Source organism: Podarcis cretensis (assembly GCF_951804945.1).
Source record: "Podarcis cretensis genome assembly, chromosome: 10".
Lineage (NCBI taxonomy): Eukaryota > Metazoa > Chordata > Lepidosauria > Squamata > Lacertidae > Podarcis > Podarcis cretensis.
In genome coordinates, this window is record NC_137179.1 from 48,280,116 (window position 1) to 48,302,980 (window position 22,865).

The 22,865-nt window shown below is 36.9% G+C and overlaps 1 protein-coding gene and 1 long non-coding RNA gene across 7 annotated transcripts in view; one reads left to right on the forward strand and one right to left on the reverse strand.

The window, feature by feature from the left end:
* Positions 1-22,865, reverse strand: part of USP15 (ubiquitin specific peptidase 15) — a 52,387-nt gene that overhangs the window by 17,873 nt on the left and 11,649 nt on the right. For 2 of the 4 annotated variants that reach the window (XM_079994116.1, XM_079994117.1), the window contains exons 4-7: positions 19,454-19,580; positions 18,671-18,816; positions 13,681-13,742; positions 4,833-4,916 (exon numbers count right to left, since the gene is read on the reverse strand). In XM_079994116.1, the coding sequence (XP_079850242.1) occupies positions 4,833-4,916; positions 13,681-13,742; positions 18,671-18,816; positions 19,454-19,580 (419 nt within the window). The remainder of the gene's footprint in view (positions 1-4,832; positions 4,917-13,680; positions 13,743-18,670; positions 18,817-19,453; positions 19,581-22,865) is intronic. The other 2 variants (XM_079994118.1, XM_079994119.1) reach the window with 1 other exon arrangement.
* Positions 639-22,702, forward strand: LOC307226019. 3 transcript variants are annotated; one of them, XR_013843255.1, is made up of 5 exons: positions 639-1,156; positions 1,784-1,869; positions 11,013-11,074; positions 22,169-22,233; positions 22,571-22,702. It is a non-coding gene; the product is annotated as an uncharacterized lncRNA (long non-coding RNA). The 3 variants fall into 3 exon arrangements; XR_013843256.1 differs by lacking the exons at positions 22,169-22,233; positions 22,571-22,702 and having other exon boundaries at positions 11,013-13,674; XR_013843257.1 differs by lacking the exons at positions 22,169-22,233; positions 22,571-22,702 and having other exon boundaries at positions 1,784-1,865; positions 11,013-13,674.

Below are 22,865 nucleotides of genomic sequence, written 5' to 3' on the forward strand. Positions count from 1 at the left end.
CATGTCTATCAATTCAGCTATGTTTCACTGATGTGCCAATGATACTAATGTAACATAAAAGGTAAAGGTAAAAGTACCCCTGGCCATACGGGCCAGTCGTGTCCGACTCTAGGGTTGTGCACCCATCTCACTTAAGTGGCCGGGGGCCAGCGCTGTCTGAGGACACTTCCGGGTCACGTGGCGAGCGTGATGAAGCTGCTCTTGTAAGCCAGCGCAGCACACGGAAACGCCATTTACCTTCCCGCTATAAAGCGGTACCTATTTATCTACTTGCACTTAAGGGTGCTTTCAAACTGCTAGGTGGGCAGGAGCCGGGACCGAAAGACGGGAGCTCACCCTGCCGCGGGGATTCGAACCGCCGACCATGTGATCGGCAAGCCCTAGGCACTGAGGTTTTACCCACAGCGCCACCCACGTCCCTAACATATGCACACTGAATTCCAGCCATGTAGCCTGTAGGATGAATATGCAAGATGTGGATCTGAAAATAACAGGGGTGTCCTTGCACAGGTGGAAAGTATATATGTATGCGCTAGGGCACCCACAAGATGCAGAACAGTCTTCAAATGAATAAATTCACTCTGCTGCTATATTATTATTTTATTATCTATCCAAAGCTGAAACAGTCTAATCCCACCTCAATATATGCCATTTTATAGGCTTTCTGGGTCCAGTCTGAAAGGGGCGAAACTAGAAGAGGGCTTTTAGTTTTATTTGTTTTAATCTATATATTAGAATATCACTTTGTAACAGTTTCATTCAGCACACTGTCTTTCCTAGGAAAGCACTTTAGCTAACACCAACCATCACAAAGAAACAAAACTTGGTAAAGTGCTTATCCAATGATCCATGTGTAGTCCATTATGTTTAAGTGAACTTACCACATGCAATGGTCAGTTCATAGTTACCATTAGCATACCACAATGATGTTATAATACATATGAAAGGGCCAGCATGGGCAAGTTTAAACATGAGGTGGCATGCATGAAATCCCTACATGCATTACCCTTAGCTGCCTTACCCATATTTCAGCCTGGAGAATCTGAATTTCAATGAGATACGTTACAGAATCACATGACCAGGCTTAAGGAAGAATACTTGCCAAGTCACTAAGATGCTCAAAACCGTAACAATGAAAGGTCACACCAGTTTTAAGGTATGTCCATAATCTTGAGTGCAAAGCACTGCAGATGCATTCCTGCAAAATCAAGCTAACGGAAGTGGTCCTGATTTCTTCCCAATACATAAGCAGAAATCAAACTAATGTAAGGGAAGGTATGTTTTAACGCTGATGGCAATTGTAACACAATAGAATGTAAATGTTTGCAAAACCTATCACTTCTGTACAACCATGAATGGAAACAAAATATTCTGCTAGAGAAGCAGCTACTTTCCCCAATTCCTTTCTACGTTATGGGTGGAATTCAACATTTCACTCTTCCAGCTGTGCAATCCATTTCAGCTGTTCTGTTTGGGGATTCTCCTGACCCCCTTAAGCCAATTTCAGGGGTACCCGGGGTAAGAGAAGCCCCAATATGCATGCAGAAGTTCTGGCCTGGGTTTCCACAGACGGGCCTGGTTAGGTGAATCCCACCCTTTGGGTTTTTACACAACATTAGTCATTCTTAGAGAAGACCCACCAAAACTAATGGGCATGACTAATTTAAGTCTATTCATTTCAATACGTCGATTCTGAGTAGAACGTAGTGGGATACAACCCAGTGTTAAGAAATATGAGAATGGACAATAAAGTTTAGGCAGATGCTCTTCTTTCTGTTCACAGATCACCTCTGACCCAAATGCCTCATATTACTATGAAGTTCTCCTATCAATTACATTATCCTGTGAGATCCATGTTAAAGATTGTAGGTAATGATTAAACGTACCCATGACTCACGAAAGTTATAAGCAATAGATAGAATTTGGAAGAGTGCAAGCTTGTGATAACTGAGTTGCTCAAACAAAATAGATTCACAACAGTGTCAGAAGGTTATAGATTCTTTGGCAATAAAAGAATGGATAGACAAATGAGCTGCAGCCTCTGTCAATGAATGATGTTGCATGCATTGCAGTTTTCTTCCCCTTTTATGTGGATTTGTGAAAATGAATATTTATAGGATATAATTTTATTGAATACGTTAGGCTACAAAATAAATTTATAAATGCAGGAGCTGTCTGCCTACTTTAATAATTAACTAACATATTTTAACAAACATATTTCTTCACTTTTGATTTCTGAAGTTATTTATTTATTTATTTATTTATTTATGTATGTATGTATGTATGTATTTGGAGGCATGATCTTAAATGGGCAGACACTTGAAAGAAAATATTTTTTAAAAATATGTGCACTCCAACTCCTGGCCAGGAAAATCAATGTCCTATGGGCAAGAGATCAGTGATATTTTAAATATTTAGCTGGTCCACAGGTACAGAAAACAGTGCTCTAAAATAAGAGATTAATTTACTAGGGTAAGAAGTAATGGCATAAAAGTTCACCCCCTTTCAAAAGATGCCATGCAGTATGTATTTTGGAGTCAATATCAGAAATAAGTAACATTTTAACTGTAGAGTCAAACTACATATATCCTAATGTTAACCAGCTTTTTTATGGGAAACACGATTTCTATTTCCAGGATTACAATTAAATGCACAGATTGAGTTTAGTACAATGCATTCAAGTATGTTCAAGACTAGAGCTTAATGTAGTAGGATAATCACAATTTCCTAACATTGTAATTCTAGACATTCTTACTCAGAAGTAAGACCCAGCGCATTCAGAGGTTCTTACTCCCAAGTAACTTGGTACAGGAATCTAACCTAAATAATATTTCCCATTTTTTTGAAAAGGGACAAATCCAGGGGGGAAAACCAGCACTTACTAATGGGCTACTCAGAGGATTAACGTGGCAGTGTTTTCATCCAAAACAGGACTGGTCAGCAGTCCACCACTTATTCAAGCAAATCCAAAAAGCTGCTTCTAAAGTCAGAAGATTTTCAACATAACATAAGGAACTTAAGACCAAAAAAAGAAAAAGAAAAAAGAAATTCAAGGGTACATCTGAGTTTACATGCAAATGCTTAAGAAGTTAAACCAGTTCCTCCCCGCTCAGCTATAAGCCATGCTGGCAAGAGCTGATGGGAGTTGGATTCTAACACCATCTAGAGGGCCACAGGCTAGTCACGCTTACTTTATATACATATCCTACTCCAAGATCACTTGATATAGGGTGGATTAGAAATATTTTAAGGAACAAGTAAATAAAACATTTATACCTGCCTTCCTACAATGAACCCAAGGTAGCTAGCAACGTAAGTTTTCCCCAGCCCTTGTTTAAACTAAAATGTTGAGTTACAGTAACATGTAAGGTATTTCCCTAAGGCTGGGCAAATAGGCCCTGAGATTTAGAAATTAAACCTCACGTATGCTGAATTAAAAAAGCACATCCTATAACCTTTCCTTCTAAAAGTGCATTTTCATCTTTGAACTTCAAAAATATAAAAAGTACCTGCCTGCCAGTTGCTGGACAGTTCCATGAAATGGAAGTGTAGCTGCCCTTTTTAATACAAGCCCAGGGCACTTCTGTTGATTCTGAAAATTTTTAGTTTCCACTTTAAAATGAGATTTAAAGCAGGCGGCCACTGTCCCATGGCTTCAGAGATTATGATATGCTTTTTCATTTAACATAGGCTATCAGTATTCTAATAAAAGGATAAGATCAGTTTAGGCTGCGGTTAGGTTGTTTATACACACCAAAAAGAAAACTTTTCTGTACTTACTATATACACACAAACAAACTACAATAGACTGCTGTTAAATACATGTATTTCTTTAACTGAGAAAGTTGGGGCTACTCACAATTAGCGGAAGCCACTTCACCCCTTACAAAAACTCCCTTCTCATAAATGCAGTATTTAACTGGAAGATATTGTATAAAATATTTAGAAATTATATTGCTTTTAAATACTTAAACATTTTCACATTCGATTCATAGCCACAAACTGAGATTTTTAGACTGAAAGGAAAAGTTGAATTTGTAGCTTCCATTATTTTTCCAGTATTTCTACGAGGAAGCTTCTATGTGAACTATTTAATAGACACGTTCCTATTTGTAGTGGATGGCAGAAAATGCAATGCATCTGCAGGATGTGTGTTTTGAATTAAGAGGGCTAGTTTGATGAGTTAACCCAAGTTTTTAAAAACAGGTTTAGCATATTAAATATTTGTTAGGGAAACATATAGAATTATGTCTTTATAACAAAATGGATCCAGAATGTAATTTGCTGAGGTTTTACTTGCTGTAACATATAATCCCAAAACTTCCTGCGATCACAAAAATCTCTACATTCAGGTAGGTAGCCGCGTTGGTCTGACGCAGTCGAAATAAATTTAAAAAAATAAAAATTGTCCAGTAACACCTTAGAAGGTGCTACTGGACAATTTTAATTTTTTTTATTTATTACAAAAATCTGAATGCCAAGCCCCAAGATTTGAAAAGCCTGAGCAATGCTATGTGACTTTTGTTACATGCATGCCATTTTTGCTGAAGTCTTTTCTTAATACAATGGTTTCAAATCAGAATGTGGTGCTGTATAGTATCAGGGTGATTATGCAGTATCAGGGTTCTGAAGAAAAAGTAAAGCAGAAACAATCTTCTTCTGTTAGTTTCTCTCTGAACACCTTAGGGTACTGGTGACCTTTAAGACTTGGCATCACTGCAGTTCCACAGCAATACAGTCCATCCAAGTTATTTATCTAGAATTGAAACAGTTTTGCCTTGAAATTATACTTGGATGATTAATATTAAAAGTTCTTAAGATGTGTTGCTTACTTTCTGTTGTTGATGTTGTTATAATTATTTGATAGAGATGGAGAGATCTTTGGTAAAGTTGAAAAATTGGATGCACCTGGGGACCTTTAAAAATATGAAAATGTTAAATTAGATAAAAATGCTGAGACTGCAAAATTAATAATGAAAAAAAGGAAAAGCTAACAGATGAACAATGTATGTAAATAAGTATGAAAAATAAGGTTTTCATGATCAGAGCAACAAACAGCCAAGGAAAGTTGTCCAACCTCAAAACATTTTTAAAAAAACATTTCACTTGTAATTCTTCACAGTTATCTCAAAGACAAAAACACAAAAACAGGAATTAAAACAGCCAAAGCCACAATTAACATTTGGCAAAGATATACTTTTACCAAAAATCACAAGTTAATTGCGTCACAAATGAAATGCATCTTCTCCCTAATGGCAAGAGTCACTATTTTATGACGCTTTTAATAATTTTAAAGATTAGTTGTGATAGTGCAACAGTACATTAACAATAAGCACTTTGAAAGCAAGTTTAACAGCACCTTAAAACACCAGTTCAATTCACTATTTTAAGCCAACATATGACCATCACTACACTAAAAAAGCATTATCAAAACAGTATTTCATATTCAGCTATCTATATAAGAAATGCTGAAATCTTGATTTTTTATTTTATTTAAAAAAAAACACTGACTATGAAAATTTATACTACAAAGCTGCATTTTAGTACTATTAACCAAGGAAGCCAAGCCAAAAGTGCACCAATTTCAAATAAACTCCAACGATGGTTGGGAAAGATCTAAACATATAACATCATTTCATGCAACAAAGTCAGACAGAAGACTACAGGTTCACAAAAGGATGGTTATACATACCTCAACATTCCAACTCTATGATTCATCCTTTTTAAAGGTAAAATGCTACAATCTGGTTCATCAAAAATAGTATAACCCAAGCAGAGCACAACAGCTCCTTTAGACCATAAAGTTATCAACTAACCTGATATGCTACCTAGTCAAAATAATTATGTCTGGCCTATGTGAATGTGTAGTTTTCCTTCCATGATCCACAATGAAAACACACCAAGCATGACATCAACACTGATAATTAGAACAAAGGCCACCTTCAATGAGAAGATTTAAACTTTATACATATTAGTATCCAGTATTCAAAATGTTATCAATCATTTTGAACTAAGTAAAAATACTACCATATCATGGAAACACCCATTCTGAAAGAGGTTAAAGATAAATAGCACCAACTTATCAAAGTGCCTGTATCAATAAAGTATAATCACTCATCAAGAGAGTGTAGAATGTTACAAACAGGGAACAGCCACATTCTGATCCTTTCTTTAAACACTCATAAAAAGGCTCTTCTGCTCTAAGTTTGTTTTTAGCCAGTAACGTCTATCACCACTAACCACTCCCTTGAAGAGTGAAATCAGGTGGTTGAAGGCCTATCATTTGAAAGCAAAATGGGATGAAAATAAGATGGTAACTCCTCCATACTTGGGGAACTCTCTAGGTACACAGGAGTATCAAAGTTTGTAAATAAAATAAAAAACCCATCCGAGTTTACAGAATCCTGATAGTAGTTAAGCATAGAGAGAAAGGACTCAGCTATTCATGTTTTAAGTGTGCTTTAAGAGCAATAGACAATGTGACACTAGATGGCAATGGTGAGCCTTATGGGAAATTCAATGAAATTTCAAAACCACTTAAAAAGAAAAAGCATTTTCAGAACGGTTTTTATATGTGTGTAGATTCTACTAAAGTAAGGGTGTATTGAAAATAAAGGTAGGCAGACTGTGAGAATGTATCGAGCCACTATATGGTTGGGAGCAGTTTTAAGCTATGGAATGCTCTTGTTCACTGAAAAATAAGAAGGGGGGAAAAGGAAAATATGCATATATTCCCATCCCCAACTGCCTAACTAAACAGCTAGCAAATTCTCAGGTTTGGGGCTGGCAGGCCTCCGACACTACCTAGCACACCAGGGAAAGACGGGAAGAGAAAAGGAGTCCTTAATCCTTTAATCACTTCTAAAGTTGCCTACCTTTCTCCACCCAACCTTACAAAGAGGCCTAAACATGCCTCCATTCCAGACTTAATGAAGTTCTGAGCAAGACTATTTCCTCTCAGAGGTTTTGGGAACAGCGTAACATTGTCCTACTAGTTCCCTCCATCATGCCTACAATTAAGGAAGCAAATCAGGACCACTCCAAAATAAAATAGTAGCTTCTGCATATGTTTGCAGAAGTATGCAAGTTTATTATTGGAAGGAATTTTTAATAAATTTTCACGGAAAGGCACGCTCGAGCCATTAGCGTTCTGAAATGGCCACGAATGGATGGAAAACTCAGCGGTGGAATATAGACTGCAACATTTTGTAGCAGTCCTTGTCTGTAGCCTCTATAATGTTGTAGCCTTAACGAGAATTATCATCTGTATTTCTTAAAGATAATAATTGCATTTAGGGGAAGAGGGTCACACATAGTAAATGTAAGATTGACACCTGGCAAATCACACCTACAAAAGACTACCCCTGAAATTCATTGGGTGCAATTTTTTTTTGCCAACTATTTTAAGTTGGCAAGTGAAAGTTTGTGTGCATCACGACTTAATGCCAAGTACTTATTTTGCAAGGGGTTACAAAAATGAATTTGTATAGCAGCATTCTGTGAACTTCTGTTAAAGCCACACAAACGGCTATAACAAATGAAACTGGTCTTACACAACAGTAGGAACCAACTTACAAATAGGATTTAGTTTAACTAATTCAGGTGGGTTAACTAAATCAGAGGAGTGGACATATAAGCACTTTCCCTCCCTTAACACACTTACCAAGAGTGCTTAAATGGATTCATTGTCTTCAGAATCCTAATCCAGAACAGACAGGGGAAAGAGACTTTCTGTTGGCCATCAGGCAATGGCATTTCCCTCTTGCCTTTCCCCACCCTCAAGCCCTAGAAGCCTTCATAAGAGAGGAAGAAGTGTGAGGGGAGAGAGACTTTCTGTTCTTCATCATCAATGGCGTTTTACAAGTTGTGTGTCCTTGTTTCTCAATTTGATCCTTCTACATGGTTTTGTATGTTTTGTGGTATTTTATGCATTGTGGTTTGCTGTCATTTTTATTGATTATAGATTGATAATTCTTTATTGTGGTTGATAAGTGTAAACTGTTTAATTATTATTTGCTAATGTTTAAATTTACTGTTTACAATTAGATTCTGACGGATAGTTGAATGTTGCTTTATTTGATATAAGTTGTTTATTTTAAAGTTATTGTGACTTTTTATATTGGATCAGATTGTTACTGTTTGATGTTTCATTATGTTTTTGTATGTGTTGGAGGCCATATGTGTTGGACGGGGTATTATTATTATTAATAATAATAAAAAAAACATTTAATGTGGAAGTACAATCCTTCAATGTCTTGGTATGGAGTGGGATTTTATTTTTCCATGTTCCGATCAATTCCATCTTCAAAGTCAACTTAGCAGCTATGTTTCGAATATATTCCTAGTCTTCACAATACTTTGACATAAGAAGCAATAATCCCTTCTGAGTGTAAAGAAAAGGTAATTTATTATATACTATAGAACTGTAATGAGCAGTACAAAGCTTTGGAGAAAAACAAGCATAGTAATGATGTGCTGTGGTCCCCTAAATAATAAGTACACACCATAAAATGAACTGACAATAATAGAGAAGCATATATTAAAATTATGTGCATGCCGGGGAGGGGGGAGTGAGCCAGCGAGGAAATACAGAAATTATAACCCACTTACAATAATTCATCAGATTAGTTCATCAACTTTTTATTAACATTCTAATCACAAATCATGACGAGGATACAAAGGGGTGTTTTGTATGGGATCAAGCAACCTTTTTGAACAGCTGATACCCATGCTGACTCAACCTGCTTCTAAATGTCATGGAGTTTCAAAAGTAGTTTGCAATGCTCAAATGCCCCCAGTCTACACATGGGGTTATTTTAATCATAAATGTGTGGTTATTCAGGGATGGTTAAACAACCCTACCTCAGCATGGAAACATTCTAAATTGCTTTAGCTGAGAATAGCTAAACTCACACAATTAGTTTGGCAACTCTTAGATCTTTGAGGTGACCCACAAAACTGTACATGGTCAAGGTAACCCACAGTTTAACACAGTCAGCCATCGCAAAATCAGAAGAAGGAATCTTTTATTCACTTCCATTGTTGGTGCATCCGGTCTAGGAGTTAGGATTCATTCCGAGGAATTAATCCCAGAGTTATTAAAATATTTGCCGATAGCTTTCTTCCCATTGAAAATAGCAGGCGTAGGCCCCTCAATTCAGACTGAGACAAAGCTGGGGAAAAAGCTGCCTTAAAGAAATATATTTTGGGTGTTTCGCCTTTTTTTTTTTTTTTTTTTACTATTTTTTGTATAGAAGAACCACACTACTACTACCCTACTACTAAAAGCAGTATATTAAGAATTTGCTGGTCAAATACATTTCTATGACCTCCATTCCATCTAGGGGCACTACGTTCGCAGAAGCAAGATTCCTTGTCTGTATACCAAAACAAAGAGGAAACTGAGGACAAAATTAGGTATACAGACCTGGAAGCTTGCTTCTGCAACAAGATTTAAATATATTAAAGTCAATTAAAGGATCCCAATATAAAGAATCGTAGCCACGCCTGAATGGGCTTTATGGCATACAAAGCATATTCAGCTAACAAGAGAACGTACCACAAACATTAAGAGACACATAAGATGAATAATAGTTGGGTGACTTTATGACTTTCTTTCATAAAAGAAGCGTCGTTGTATACAGAGGATTTTGGATCACACCCCATGTCAAAATTGAATCATCTCATCTGAGTTTACCAAGCTAATTTGCTCACATTTAGTCACCAGATCCTAGAACTTAAGAGAAACCATGCCAACAGGAGAAATTGTCAGTTAGAATCTGTTGTCCTCAGCAATTGCTAAATGCACAAAAAGGAAAGCAAACACAGCATGCCGTACAATGAAGTGCACTAAAGAGTTCTGGCCTATAATAAACTTCAGTATTTTTACAGTCCTGCTAAATGAGACATAACCAAAGGTTTCATAATGAACGATTCCTTCATGTTATCTGATACTCTCAGTCAATTTTTACATTAAATCCAACACATGAGGAGACACGGTTCCAGGGTGGGTGAGTGTGGTGGTGTTGAGCACAGCTTTTAGCTTTGACATAGAATTACAAAAAAGGAGTAACATTTACAAGCCACGTGCTACATGCATATGCCTGGTTAAAGACTGTGAGGAACATGCCGTCCTGGGACTACCCATGCAATATAATTAAATAGTGCGGTAAGCAGTTTGAAAAATATACAGATTGGTATGGAGTCATTCCTGACGTGAGGAAAGAGTTTCTAACAGCCTTCCATGTGGAAGGTTGGAAAATGAAAATTGGATCCAAGAGTTACTGACTTCAACAGTCCAAATATTCAAGATCAGAAGAAGCTAATTTGAATATTGTTAATTATCACAGAAACATAGGAATCTGCCTTAAACTGAGTCATGACAATGGTCCACATAGCGTATCATTGCGTCAATCTGGTTTCCAGACAGATCTTTTCCTAGCTATATGTGGAAATGTCAGAGATTGAACCTAGGGTATTCTATGTGCAAAGAAGAATATGTTCTACCCCAAGCTACCTATCCCATCCTCAGAAGAGTTAGCTAAATGGCCCAGGAGCAAAGCATTTAAGAAAAGTATTTGGCTACATGAGACTGCTTAGATATAAAGATATGAGTACATCTTGCATACCCATTGTCAGAAAAAATAATGACCAACTAAACCAGTTGTGTTTGAACTCCTATTGATTTCAAAGAGATTGGAGGATTCTTGACTTTGTTGTCAATATAACAATTAACAGTAAAACTAATATCTGCAGAGATTAATATGGTATATGTATTATAAATCACATTCAAGAGTGGATGCAGCCTCCATGACTTCATGAAAATGTTTAATTTAATAACGTAAATATTCATATGAATAAAAAGTTTTAATTAGGATACTTTTGAAAATAAAAACTTTTAATTCTTTTTTTTGCTTTGATTAATTACTGCTTAAAGATATTTCTGAATAAGTTTTTCATTTCACAATTAATATTATTCTTTGAGAGTCCTCTGTTTATCTGTTTTCTAATAGCAATGGAGGACCTCAATGTAAACCAAAGCGACTATGGAATCTCATACTGGGTGGAATAAAGTGTAAATAATTCATTACAAGCCATTACTTCTACTACTAGTCAAATATCTAAACCTTCAATTATGAGCTAAACAAAATGTAAAAGTAACAAACAATTCCATGCCTATAATGTAACCTAAAATATGCGTCACACAACTAAAAAGAATAACCAAACAAGAATATATGAACACCCAAGCCCTTGGCATGTATTAAGATGAATTATCAACATGGAAAGAGAGCTAAAATGACTTTCATCAGTCATGTGACTGATTGAAGAACGCAGACAAAAGCTGATTTAATATGTTTAACACATATTACACATGTCTAGAATTTAGGTAAGGAATTGCCTGTAACAAAGCAGCAGCACAATGAAATATTAGCACCTAAAAAACTAACATGTTGAAGCAAGGCCCAATGGCTTCTCTTTGATGTGCTGACATATTATTTATTATTATTTAATACATTTATATCCCACCTTTCCCCACAATGGAATTCAAGTCAATGTGCATGGAACTCCTGTTTGACCAAACCCAGATTCAAACCTGCTAACCTTCAGTAGGGTGGCTCCATAATGTGCCTTAAGGGCCAGATTCAACTAACGAGTCCTACTAGTGGAAGCTAGCACAAGGACTTCGGCTAGCACAACTGGGCTTTTTGTCTCTCTCCCCACCCCACAAAAATGTGTGTGTCAGGGGAACTCCCACAACAGCACACGGGGGATGTAAGATCGATCCATCTTGCAAGCCAAAAGGCTTGCGCTGATGGCATGATCTCTGTGCTACATGGAATTCCTCCCTCCAACTTTTTGACTGGGCATGTGTCTTGGTGGCTAACCAGATAATGTCTGCATTTTCTAGCATAGGGATGGGAAACTGTGGCCCCTTTCAAGATGTGTTGTACTCCAGTTTTCAGCACTCCGGAGCATTCGCTGTGCTGGTTGGGGTCAATGGGAGTCCAACACCATCTGGAAGGCCATCTGTTCTAGGGTGCAATTTCCCTTCGATTAGAATGGGTATACTGCACAGTACAGGTACCCATCATGCCCAGATGAACACTATCTTAAAGGTGAAGTTAAAGTCTGAGTATACAAATGAATAATTCAGCACACAGCATAGTAGCGGGCTACTGTAACCTTCTCCAAATGTATTTCAATATATAACATTCAGTATAAAGATTCAAGTTCTGGAGGATTTTTGAAAGTGTAAATATTAAACAGTAAATTCTTACAGATATTAAACATTATTTTGTAGAGGTACTTCACCTGTAGCTATAACCATTCAATCTTAAAAGCAGTCTGATTGCTTTTTGTCACTTAGGGGAAGTACTTAAGCATCCAAAGTTGGCTTGGCCGCATATTCTGCTGAATTTGGAAACTTGCTCAATCTTAGCAATTATTCCCACACATCTTCATGCTTATACAACGGCTACCTATTAATCTGTATCTAGATACAGTACGCAGAATCAGCTTCTGCATTTCAGTTTATATTTACAGCATTTCTATAGAAAAGGAAACTGTTCCACTCTCTCTCTTCTCCCACGCCTCCTTCAACATCTTTTGAATTTTCTTCTCATTTTCTCCCTTTTGCCTTCAGGAGGATCACATGGCAATATAGGTAGGTTTTGAAGTATTTCATTAGGAAACGAGGTGTTTGTTCTTTTTGCTACATTTACCCTTATGAAAATTATTTGAAGCTGCTATATGAAATATTTAAAAGCATATTTTAGTACTCTACTAAGATGTACTGTTTGGAGCAAAAGGGCTTATTGTTTCTCTTTTCTAAACAATGTATTTTAGAACACTAAAGATTGTAGAACATTAACATTCTATTTAAATAATAAGTAAATAATGAAGCGAAACTCAAAATATACAAGTAGACATTGAACTTCAAGAAATGCCCTTCCATTCATACTGTGGAGTGAAATTTGGGCTTTTAAAGCCACATATTTATTTAGACCTATCAGATGTACAAAATGGACCTGTTTCTAACATACCATTTTAAAAAATAAATAATGTCAAGTGGTGATGGTGGCCAGTTCCAGGCACCCTTGGGGGAAATTGATAATAACCCATTTAGGAATAGGCTTGCTAAAATGACCTTCCCCAGCCTCCTCCTTAACTATATTCTGTATATCGTAATTTAATATGTTATGGGTTTTTCTTTGCTTTGTATGCCTATGGACATAGAATGTGACCAAGAAATACAATAAGTCACAGGATTGGTCTTATTCAATCCTATTATTGTAATACAATGAAGACAGAAGACAGAAGACGGAAGACAATCAATAATCATAGTATTTTAAAAAGGGTCATAAGGACAATAACATAAGCAATGATTAGTAGTTTTGACATCTTTCCCATATAAAAGAATCTATTCATATTTAGCCCAGATTCCTAATATTGCAATAATGACTTAGCCACAGGTCTACAGAAATACATGCTCTTTAATAACATCTGAACAGTTACCAGTCACATAAACCTCTAGAATATAATTCTTGTTCTTCCAATGAAAGGCATATATTACTAACATGAATGTCCTGTTTCCAAAAGCATGTTGAAAATATTTTGGGGTATAGAAGCAAATCCAATAAGCCATGTTGTGGGAAGCACTGATTTGTTTTAATCACTTACTTTGGAGCTGAAGGACCCCTTGGCCATGTTCCATCTTCATTTTTTTGTTCTATCACTAATACCTATATTGAATAAAATTTAAAGAGAAAAACTAACTTCATTACAGTTTAGGAAAATGAGAGTACAGTTTAAGACTATCAACTGGACATTAACTCACTTAGAAATGATATAACACCCATTACGGAAACAGTATGAATCTCAAGATTTTCCTGAGATTATCGCTCATTTAAAATCAGAACAAAAAACTTTCTTTTTGTGCACACATATAGACATACACCAACACACACCTTGCCCGCACCTTGAAGAGGTGGCAAATATGCATCCCAAAACTGAATGTCTGTACTACTGAATGGACTAATGAAACTTATATATGCAGATGAAAGTCAATTTTGTGTGAGCAAACTTTCGCTCACACAAACTTTTCCTTCCTCTCAATTGGCTTCAAATCTCTGCCAACTCTCCAGAGCAAATTTTGGGGATGTGCAGGGAGCTGAAGAGAGGAAGTAGAAGCCCAGTTATGAAAGCAGAAGTCCCTTCTTCTGGGAACTGGGCACAGCTGGTTATCCCTCCTTACTCTTGCAGAAACAGCGCTATGTTTCAAAGTGGATATTTACTCACTCCCCCCGCTGCATTTTCCCCAACACTCCTTTATTATAAGCAGATATTATAAGCAGATATATATGCAAAACACCAATACTATCAAACAAAAAGCTCTGATCTTTCTAAATGTGTCCTATCTGCATCCTTTAACAGAATTGAGTGAGAATTTCTGAGAAACTTTGGAAATAGTGAGAATCCCCCCCCCCCCGCGGAATACATTAATATATAGCAAACCACTGTCTAACAGTGATACTGATACATGTTATGAAATATTTTATTTGGACAGGTACCAGAATAGGTTGTATTCTATCTTCTGCTTTTTAATCTGCATATAAAAACCTTTCCAATAAGAATTACACAAAGTCTTTTTTCAGGGTTATTGATAGATTATAATGACCAAGCTAGAATGAAAAGATAAAGATTTTAAACCACTAATTACTACAGTATGCTGATGACATGGTTCAAGGGACCACCAACCAGACTTAAGTTATCCAAAATACAATGCCGCAGCCTAGAGAAAACCCTATAGGTTTTATATATCCTGGGTTGCATCCAATGTTAGTCATACTCAGAGCAGACCCAATGAAATTAATGGACCTGACTAACTTAGGGTCATTAATTTCAGTGGATCTACTATAGCTGTAACCCCTATAGTCTCAGTGGGACCAGGACTACATATTTTATATATCTATAGGCCTAGGTAGTGCATTTCTTGTAATTAAACATAGCAGGTGGTCACTGCAGATGGAAGCCAAGCTTTATTAATTTTAAACTTTAACATATTTAATGCATGATTTTGCTATGCCTGGTTACAACCCAAAATTATACAGGTTAAATTCTTTTCACATACAGCATTATTGTCAAGCCTCTTGTTAGGCAACTCTGTAGAATATTCAACATTCTTTTATCACACATAATGGACCAAAGAGTAGAAGGAGTCATTTCTTTCACATTTATTATAAAATAGAATAGAATAGAATAGAATAGAATAGAATAGAATAGAATAGAATAGAATAGAATAGAAATGTAGATGCTGAAAAGGCCTTTGATAAGCTGGAATTGCCTTTTCTATTTGAGACCCTTATATTGTTTAATTTTGGAATCAAGTACAGAACCTGGGTCTTAAACAAAGTAATAAGCTTAAATTTGCGTAAGTGATATGTCATTATCCATTTTGAAATTAAATAAAAGCACAAAGCAAATGTGTTCTCTGACAGCACTATTATTTGATTTAGCTTTGGAACCACTGACATAAAAATAAAAGAAGGTGAAAGATAAAAGGCATGAAATTAAACAATGATAAAACATAACTATACATCAATTCAGTCTTTGTCAGAAATAGAAAAGCTGATAGCAGATTACAGACCATTAATTGGATATAAAGCCAATTAAGATAAAATAGAAATATTAGGTATTAATACAACCAAAATGTGAAAGGGGGCAAAAGAAAGATTTGCATATAGCTGGAAAAAAGCCTACATATCATCTCAAGATCAAAGTAACTAACAAACAACATGAATTATATAAAAATAATTATGTCATTTCATATAATGACTGGACCAATCTTTAAAAAACAAAACATTTTTTTCTGGGAAAATATCCACTGTGAAAATGGCAGTGTTGCCAAAAATCTATTTCCTGTTTCAGACCCTTACAATTAAGAATATAAAATTCACACATACAAAACTTGAATATAAAACAGAATATATACTGCTCAAAAAGAGAATAAAGGTAACAGACATAAATAACACAAGCAATATTTTACAGGTAGATGACTATATTTTTTTTGGGGGGGGGGGCATTCTGGCCCTTATATGAATACAAGACTACATTAATATATTTTTAATTTAATAAAATCTTACTTCTGGTCGGTATACGTAACACTAAATCTATATTTAGCCACCCAATATTAGAAGCTGAGGCTGTAACCTCACAAGCTGAATTTAAAATCACCATTGCATAAAATACTATTACGAGATAGCACTTATAGAAGTACAGCCGTTAGAAACACCTTCTTAATATCTTCTTGGTTAAAGATATGGGATCCTAACAAATGTCTATTAACCTTAACAACATCCTCTTTGGCGTCCCACTTGCCTTCTTGCCACAGCATGTGAATCTGGAGAAGGCTGTGGAGAAGGCACATTAGGAGAAACCATGGTAGGCTGGACATTCGCCCTGACAGACTGAATGGTATCAAGCATATTGGTATTTTTGGCAGCCTCTTTCAATTGTCTCATCACAAGAGGAGTAAATGTGACACTTTCTTCCTGCTGCACAACCACATCTTAGCCAGGGTGGCAGCAGTAGGAGCAGTACTGAACTGCAAGCTAGAAACCATTGAATCTCTATGCCGAGACTGATGTAGAACACTTGCTTGATTAGAGGTGGCAGTATGAGGCAAGCTTACTTGTGGCTTGGTAGCAGTGGCTTGCTGTGTAACCAACAGGCCAGAGGAGCAACAAACCCTTAAGCAATATAATATTAGAATAGGCCATGGAGTGCCCTTGAAAACTCCCCTAAACTAATCCCCCGAAGATAAAATGGAGTGAAAGAAGGAACTGGTGGGCTGGCCCAAACCCTTCATCCATTCCAGACAGCTGCTCATCTTGTCTAGAGTCCAAGCAGTGCTGCTGCTATCCTATATAATGAGCATGGCACTTCTCCAACATCACTATAGATGGTCTCTCTTCTGCCTCTTCTGCCACTGCTGCCACAGGGCATATGCCACCACTTGGAATGTGGCTGTCTGCTGCCACCACTGCCAATGGTTTTGCAGGGATCTCGGTGACTACAACTAATACAAAATGCGGCAACTAGACTGGTGACTGGGAGTGGCCACCAAGACCATGTAACACCGGTCCTGAAAGTCGTACATTGGCTCCTGGTACATTTCTGAGCACAATTCAAAGTATTGGTGCTGACCTTTAAAGCCCTGAACGGCCTTGGCTCAGTGTATCTGAAGGAAGAAGTGTCTCCACCCCCATTGTTCAGCCCGGACACTGAGGTCCAGCTCCGAGGGCCTTCTGGCGGTTCCCTCACTGCGAGAAATGAGGTTACAGGGAACCAGGCAAAGGGCCTTCTCGGTAGTGGAGCCCACCCTGTGGAACGCCCTCCCTTCAGATGTCAAGGAAATAAACAACTATCTGACTTTTAGAATACATCTGATGGCAACCCTGAATAGGAAAAAATTTAATGTCTATGTTTTACAATTTTTTATGTGCTGTAAGCTGCTCAGAGTGGCTGGGGAAACCCAGCCAGATGGGTGGGGTATTATTATTATTATTATTATTATTATTATTATTAATCTCATGTCCAGTGCTGCAGGGCGAATCAGGTTGTGCTGTGCTGCTGCAGTTCCTACAGCATCCAAAAAAATTGTGGGTGCCTGTTTTCACACCATATCTGTCCTCCTTCAGGCTTGCCATGCCCTACATTCTAGATACTCTGCCCACCCTCCTGGCCTCAGCTGCACTTTTCTCTTATCCTTCTGACACATTGCTGCTTAATTAGTCCAGTAAACTGAGATCTGATCTTAAAACAGGCAACACGCAGCAACTCTGGAGGTTTTTAAACAGGCAGAAAGCGTTGGCTCTGGAAAAACTGTGTAGGGTCAGACCAATCAATTTCAAAGGGAAAGAATTTAGAAGTTGATCAGGCCAAGGTTTATGGCCTGATCAAAATTCTATAATTTGCAATTTAATTATTTTATAATTAATTGGTATGTTCTAGATCAATAGGGGAGAAATAAAGGAAGAACCTAATTCAATAGCAAGGGGGCAATTAGCTATGAATCTATCAGCAGGGGAATCCAACACATGCAGACACTGAGGGGAAGACAAGGTCTCAGGGAAAGACTGACACAAACATAGGTAGGGGAAATTCCAGGCAAAGAGGTAGCTCCAAAATAATAGGCTAAAATGGAAAAAAAATAACTGTACCCAAACTCTGTAACACAGAATTAGGCATGCATCCACTCACTGCATCCAGATCTTCTCAAAGCATACAGAGAACCAACAAAATTAGGTGTTTTTCAAGTAAGGAAGGAAAAACAAACTTCCGCTCCAAGGATGGGCCAACTCAAAGATGCTCATGGAGTGATTACTTTTTCCTGCCTTCAAACGACTAGACGATGGAACACACTTGGTGTCCTAGTGCCCAGTCAAGAAAATGTGGATTTAAAGGTGGAGTTCATGTGCAGTGGAATTGAGTTTTTACTATTGTTCATATAAAAAACTGATTTTGAAATGACATTTAAGAGTAGTTTTGCCATCTAGTATGGAAAGACACTGTTCAAGAATCAAGATGTCCTCAATAAGCAATTTTACCACGAATGTATGCCAGAAGAGTAGAAAATCTCCAGAATTTCAGGTTTCTACACATAGCCTACCTGTCCCTGGTACAAGCCAGCATCCTGTATGGTACTGTCTGGTTTATTCAAAGGTTCAAATGTGTTACTCATGTATTTGTTCCATAACCTGGTCTCTTTTTCATCTGGAATATTGAAGATTTTCCTTATCTCTTTTTCAATTGTGTCTATATTGACAGAAATGGGGGAAAAAAGTTTTTTTAGGATCCATGGTATCATAATTACTTGGTTGCACAAGTTGTAAATATCCATGTTACAACACACCACATACAAAAAGCAAATGGCAAGATTATACAGATACATGCAGCAATATGAATTGAGGATATAAATTGGGTTTAGCCACTCATCCTACTCAATGACTTAAAAGAACTGACCACATGCATTTTAAAAAGATTAGTAAGCTTCTTTGGCCTGATATTCATTTACACTGAGGAATCTGAACTTTGCCAGTTTTCTCAGTCTATGGTCAGGTAAAAATCTTTATTATATACATTTGTTGTTGTTGTTTAGTCGTTTAGTCGTGTCCGACTCTTTGTGACCCCATGGACCAGAGCACGCCAGGCACTTCTGTCTTCCACTGCCTCCTGCAGTTTGGTCAAAATTATATACATTTACACTTATTCTATTCAAATTATAACATTAGGAAGAACTTTGTACTGGAGCTTTTTTTTACAAACAAATATGATTATTAATATTGTGAATGTGTCATAAAACATGTTCTACAAAACCCCACAAGATCCAAAGACACATTTTAAAGAAGGTTTTAAAAGCAGTAATTCATGTTATAAACAGCTATGGGCATACCGATTGTGTCAGCTTTACTAAATCTTCTTGTTACTACATTGTTCATATTTCCGTTTTCACACAATTTTAATTCGGTCAAATATACTTCTACTTTGCAGTGCTTGACAAACATACCCTGTTCAACTACCTGGAATACAAACAGATCAAGAATGGTTATTTGAATAGAATATATTAATCCCTAAATGCATAAAACAAAATTCTGAACACTTCCAAATACTCTGTTCTCATTTTAGAGTTTGGTGTTTTATAACACTCTGAGAATTTTTATGATTTTAAAAAGCATGGAAGCTAGATCATAATCTTTTTTGTTTTACGTTTAAAAACATGTTTATAATTAACAAGGTAGCCCCTACTAATTCTATATAACATTACCAGTATTCCAAAAAAATATACAGTACAATGAATAAAATATATATAATACCAGCAAGACTTACAACATTGGTTAACTGATTTTCTAAGTAAGTGATATGGTAATTTTCACTTTTATCTAGGAAAATGATTTTCTAATTTGTTCCTTGCCATATATTACTAACGAATGACAAAACTTGCAAATTGAAGTAAGCAGAATATTCACAATCACCTCGTATATACTTCCATCTGATCTTCTATGCTGTAACTGCATAAGTCAGCCATGTAGACTGTCCTGAAAATAGCCATCAGCCTGATATGTGATACATCAGACAAATATGGTGAAGAAGGAGGTACCAAATAACTGCTAGAAGTAATATGCTATAGCAACAGAGTTAATGAACACTCACTAAAGGGAAGTATTAGTATATTAATAAACATTTTCCAGGTATTTTGTAGCTTGACTTGGATATTTAGGGGAAACTGAATCTATAGAACTTGCTTATGCCAAAGCTGAGCTTTAAGTGCAACAGAAGAGTGATACCACCTTGTGTTACTATAAAACACAGCTATTCTTGTTGCTAAGGTTACAATCAGGGATATGTGAATGCCACTATTTCAAAGAAGCACTGAAAAGCTGTAAAACGATGTTTGCTTCAAATTTCAGCATGCTAAGAATTTGGGCTATCATTTTTTAAAAGTACATTTCAAATTTTTGATTTTTTAGTTTGAAAGATTTAACATATTCAACAAGTTCTCAGAGCATCTTAAAAAATTGTTTTATGTTGTATGCAGAGTTAAGCATGTTTATTGGGGCTGGTAGAAGCTGATTTCCTCCACAAGGCAGTACCCTTAGCGCCCTAAAAATGTTCCACGTAGGGTCAGGAGACCCTACTGAATGGGGTGGGCTGTGGTCAGGGTGGGCTAAGGATTTCCAAGGAAATTGAGTAGAGGCAACGTCCTCAAGCAGGAAGGTACCTCTGTTCAAGTTTGGTACCTCTGTTCAATTTGTAGCTTCGCATTATATGTAAGACAAAGAAAGTCTCATGCTCTGCTCCCAGGTCAAAACTTGGTTAAGTTCCAGGAGTTATGTAGCAGGGCCTCTTTGTCCTCCCTTCTAAATGCAGAATTATTAGTTCTAAGTCTGGAAGAAAGAGCAGAACACCTCTAGAATGCAGCCCTGTGTTACGCAGAGTTGCATTTCAGAAGCTGCATGCAGGATTGCTTATACTACTGTTTTAAATCTGAAACTGAAACTGAATCAAAACAGCTCTGTGCACATGAAGAAGGATACACAAGGTCCATCCTTCCAGTTTACGACTGCAATACCATGTATGCTTAACATTCCAGTGGGAAGTCCCACTGAATCTACTTCCGAGTTAACATGCATAGTTTGGGCTGCAAGTCTGTAAGCTGAATGCAGCTTAGATAATGAAGGGCTGCATATAAAAACGAACTACTACTGCAAATGCAACACTGTGGAAACACAGGCTAATGGCTGCTGGTTGTCACGGATCTCTCCCTGTTTCTGGAAGTGGAAAGAAAGATGTGCATAGCAGCAAAGAGAGGGAGGTTGTGATGGCATGCAATGAGATGGAGCATCCAGGAAGGGTATCAAGTAAACAGATGTCGGTGGCATTTTATATACAAGCCGGATCTACCTTTGCTATGCTATTCCTAAACTGATGATTCATGATGGAGTGTGTTAAAATAACAATATTGTAAATTGTACCAACAATTCAAGCCAGCATATGCTCTTAATTTTTAGTTTTCATTGCAACCAAAACCTCTCTATGCAGCCAAGCAACTTACAACCCCCCCCCCCCCAAAGATCAGCTGAGGTTTTGCTTATGGATAAGCCAATTTCTATTACTTGGTATTTTTCTGATTTGGTCCCTTATTTTCAGTAGAATGGTTCAACACCTTTGTAAGCAAGCAGTTTAGCAATTTTAAATGAAAAGTAAGCAGATTTTTGGCTCAACTATACAGCCACCAAGGTTCCTTTGGAACAATGTTTTATCTCAACAAAACTATCCGTCTATACTCTGCCAGAACAACCTGATATCTATGGGGCTTAGAAATATGAATATGAAATTGCGGTCCTCTTCCTTTCACTACATATTATCAAAGACAAGATATTGGAGTAATGTTAAACTGCAATACACAGGTTTTCCAGTAACCTTAAAACTGGATGTTAAAACAGAATGCTTAGACATCAACACAGATAATATTTCTTGAAAACAAAAATGTAGATATAATATTTTAGGTTATTATTTCAGCCACAGTGAAGCCACATATTTTCAAATTTTAGCCCACAATAAATCCCAAATATCCAATAAATGGATACAATATATGGTTTCTTCACAGGAGGAGTGAACACTACAAAATATCTTAACTGGAGAAAGAAAGTTAATTTTCTCAGACAGCAACATGCAAGTAAGTCTTTCTGCAAAATACAATTAATAATAATAATGATAATGATAATAATCCCCATCAGCTTTGTAAGCTAAGAAGATCTGTAGACAAAGGCAAATGGAAAGAATTTTCATTTCTTCAACTCCTCCCAAAATATAAATCAATGAAGCTATCTTATCTTTATCCACCGCTGAAACTGGAGTACATGTGTAACCTATGATAAATACCAGTTTCAGTCGTGAGCCAGCAAATCAGAAAATGGTTAAAGTGGTTTTGAACACTGTGGTTTGTGCTATAATTGGGCATGATATCAAAATGGACAAGCCATAGTTACAGCCATTACTCTCCTTGCAGTGCTACTGAACCACGGAGAAATGTGTGAAGCTGATTGCTAAGAGGACAGGAAACAAACAGACAAGCCACCCTGAAAAGCTGTCTGCCTGTCTGGAAACTCAAACTATGATTTAACATGATACCTGAACGGAACCTATACCCAGTGCTTTTTTTCAGGGGATACTCAAGGTTTTGCAATACCAGCACCTCTTTTTGTTGTTGTTAAAAAGCGTGGCACTTACTGTAACAACTTCATGGTGAGTACCGGCACCTATTTTTCGGGGGGGGGGGGGAGCACTGCCTATATCCTCCACAG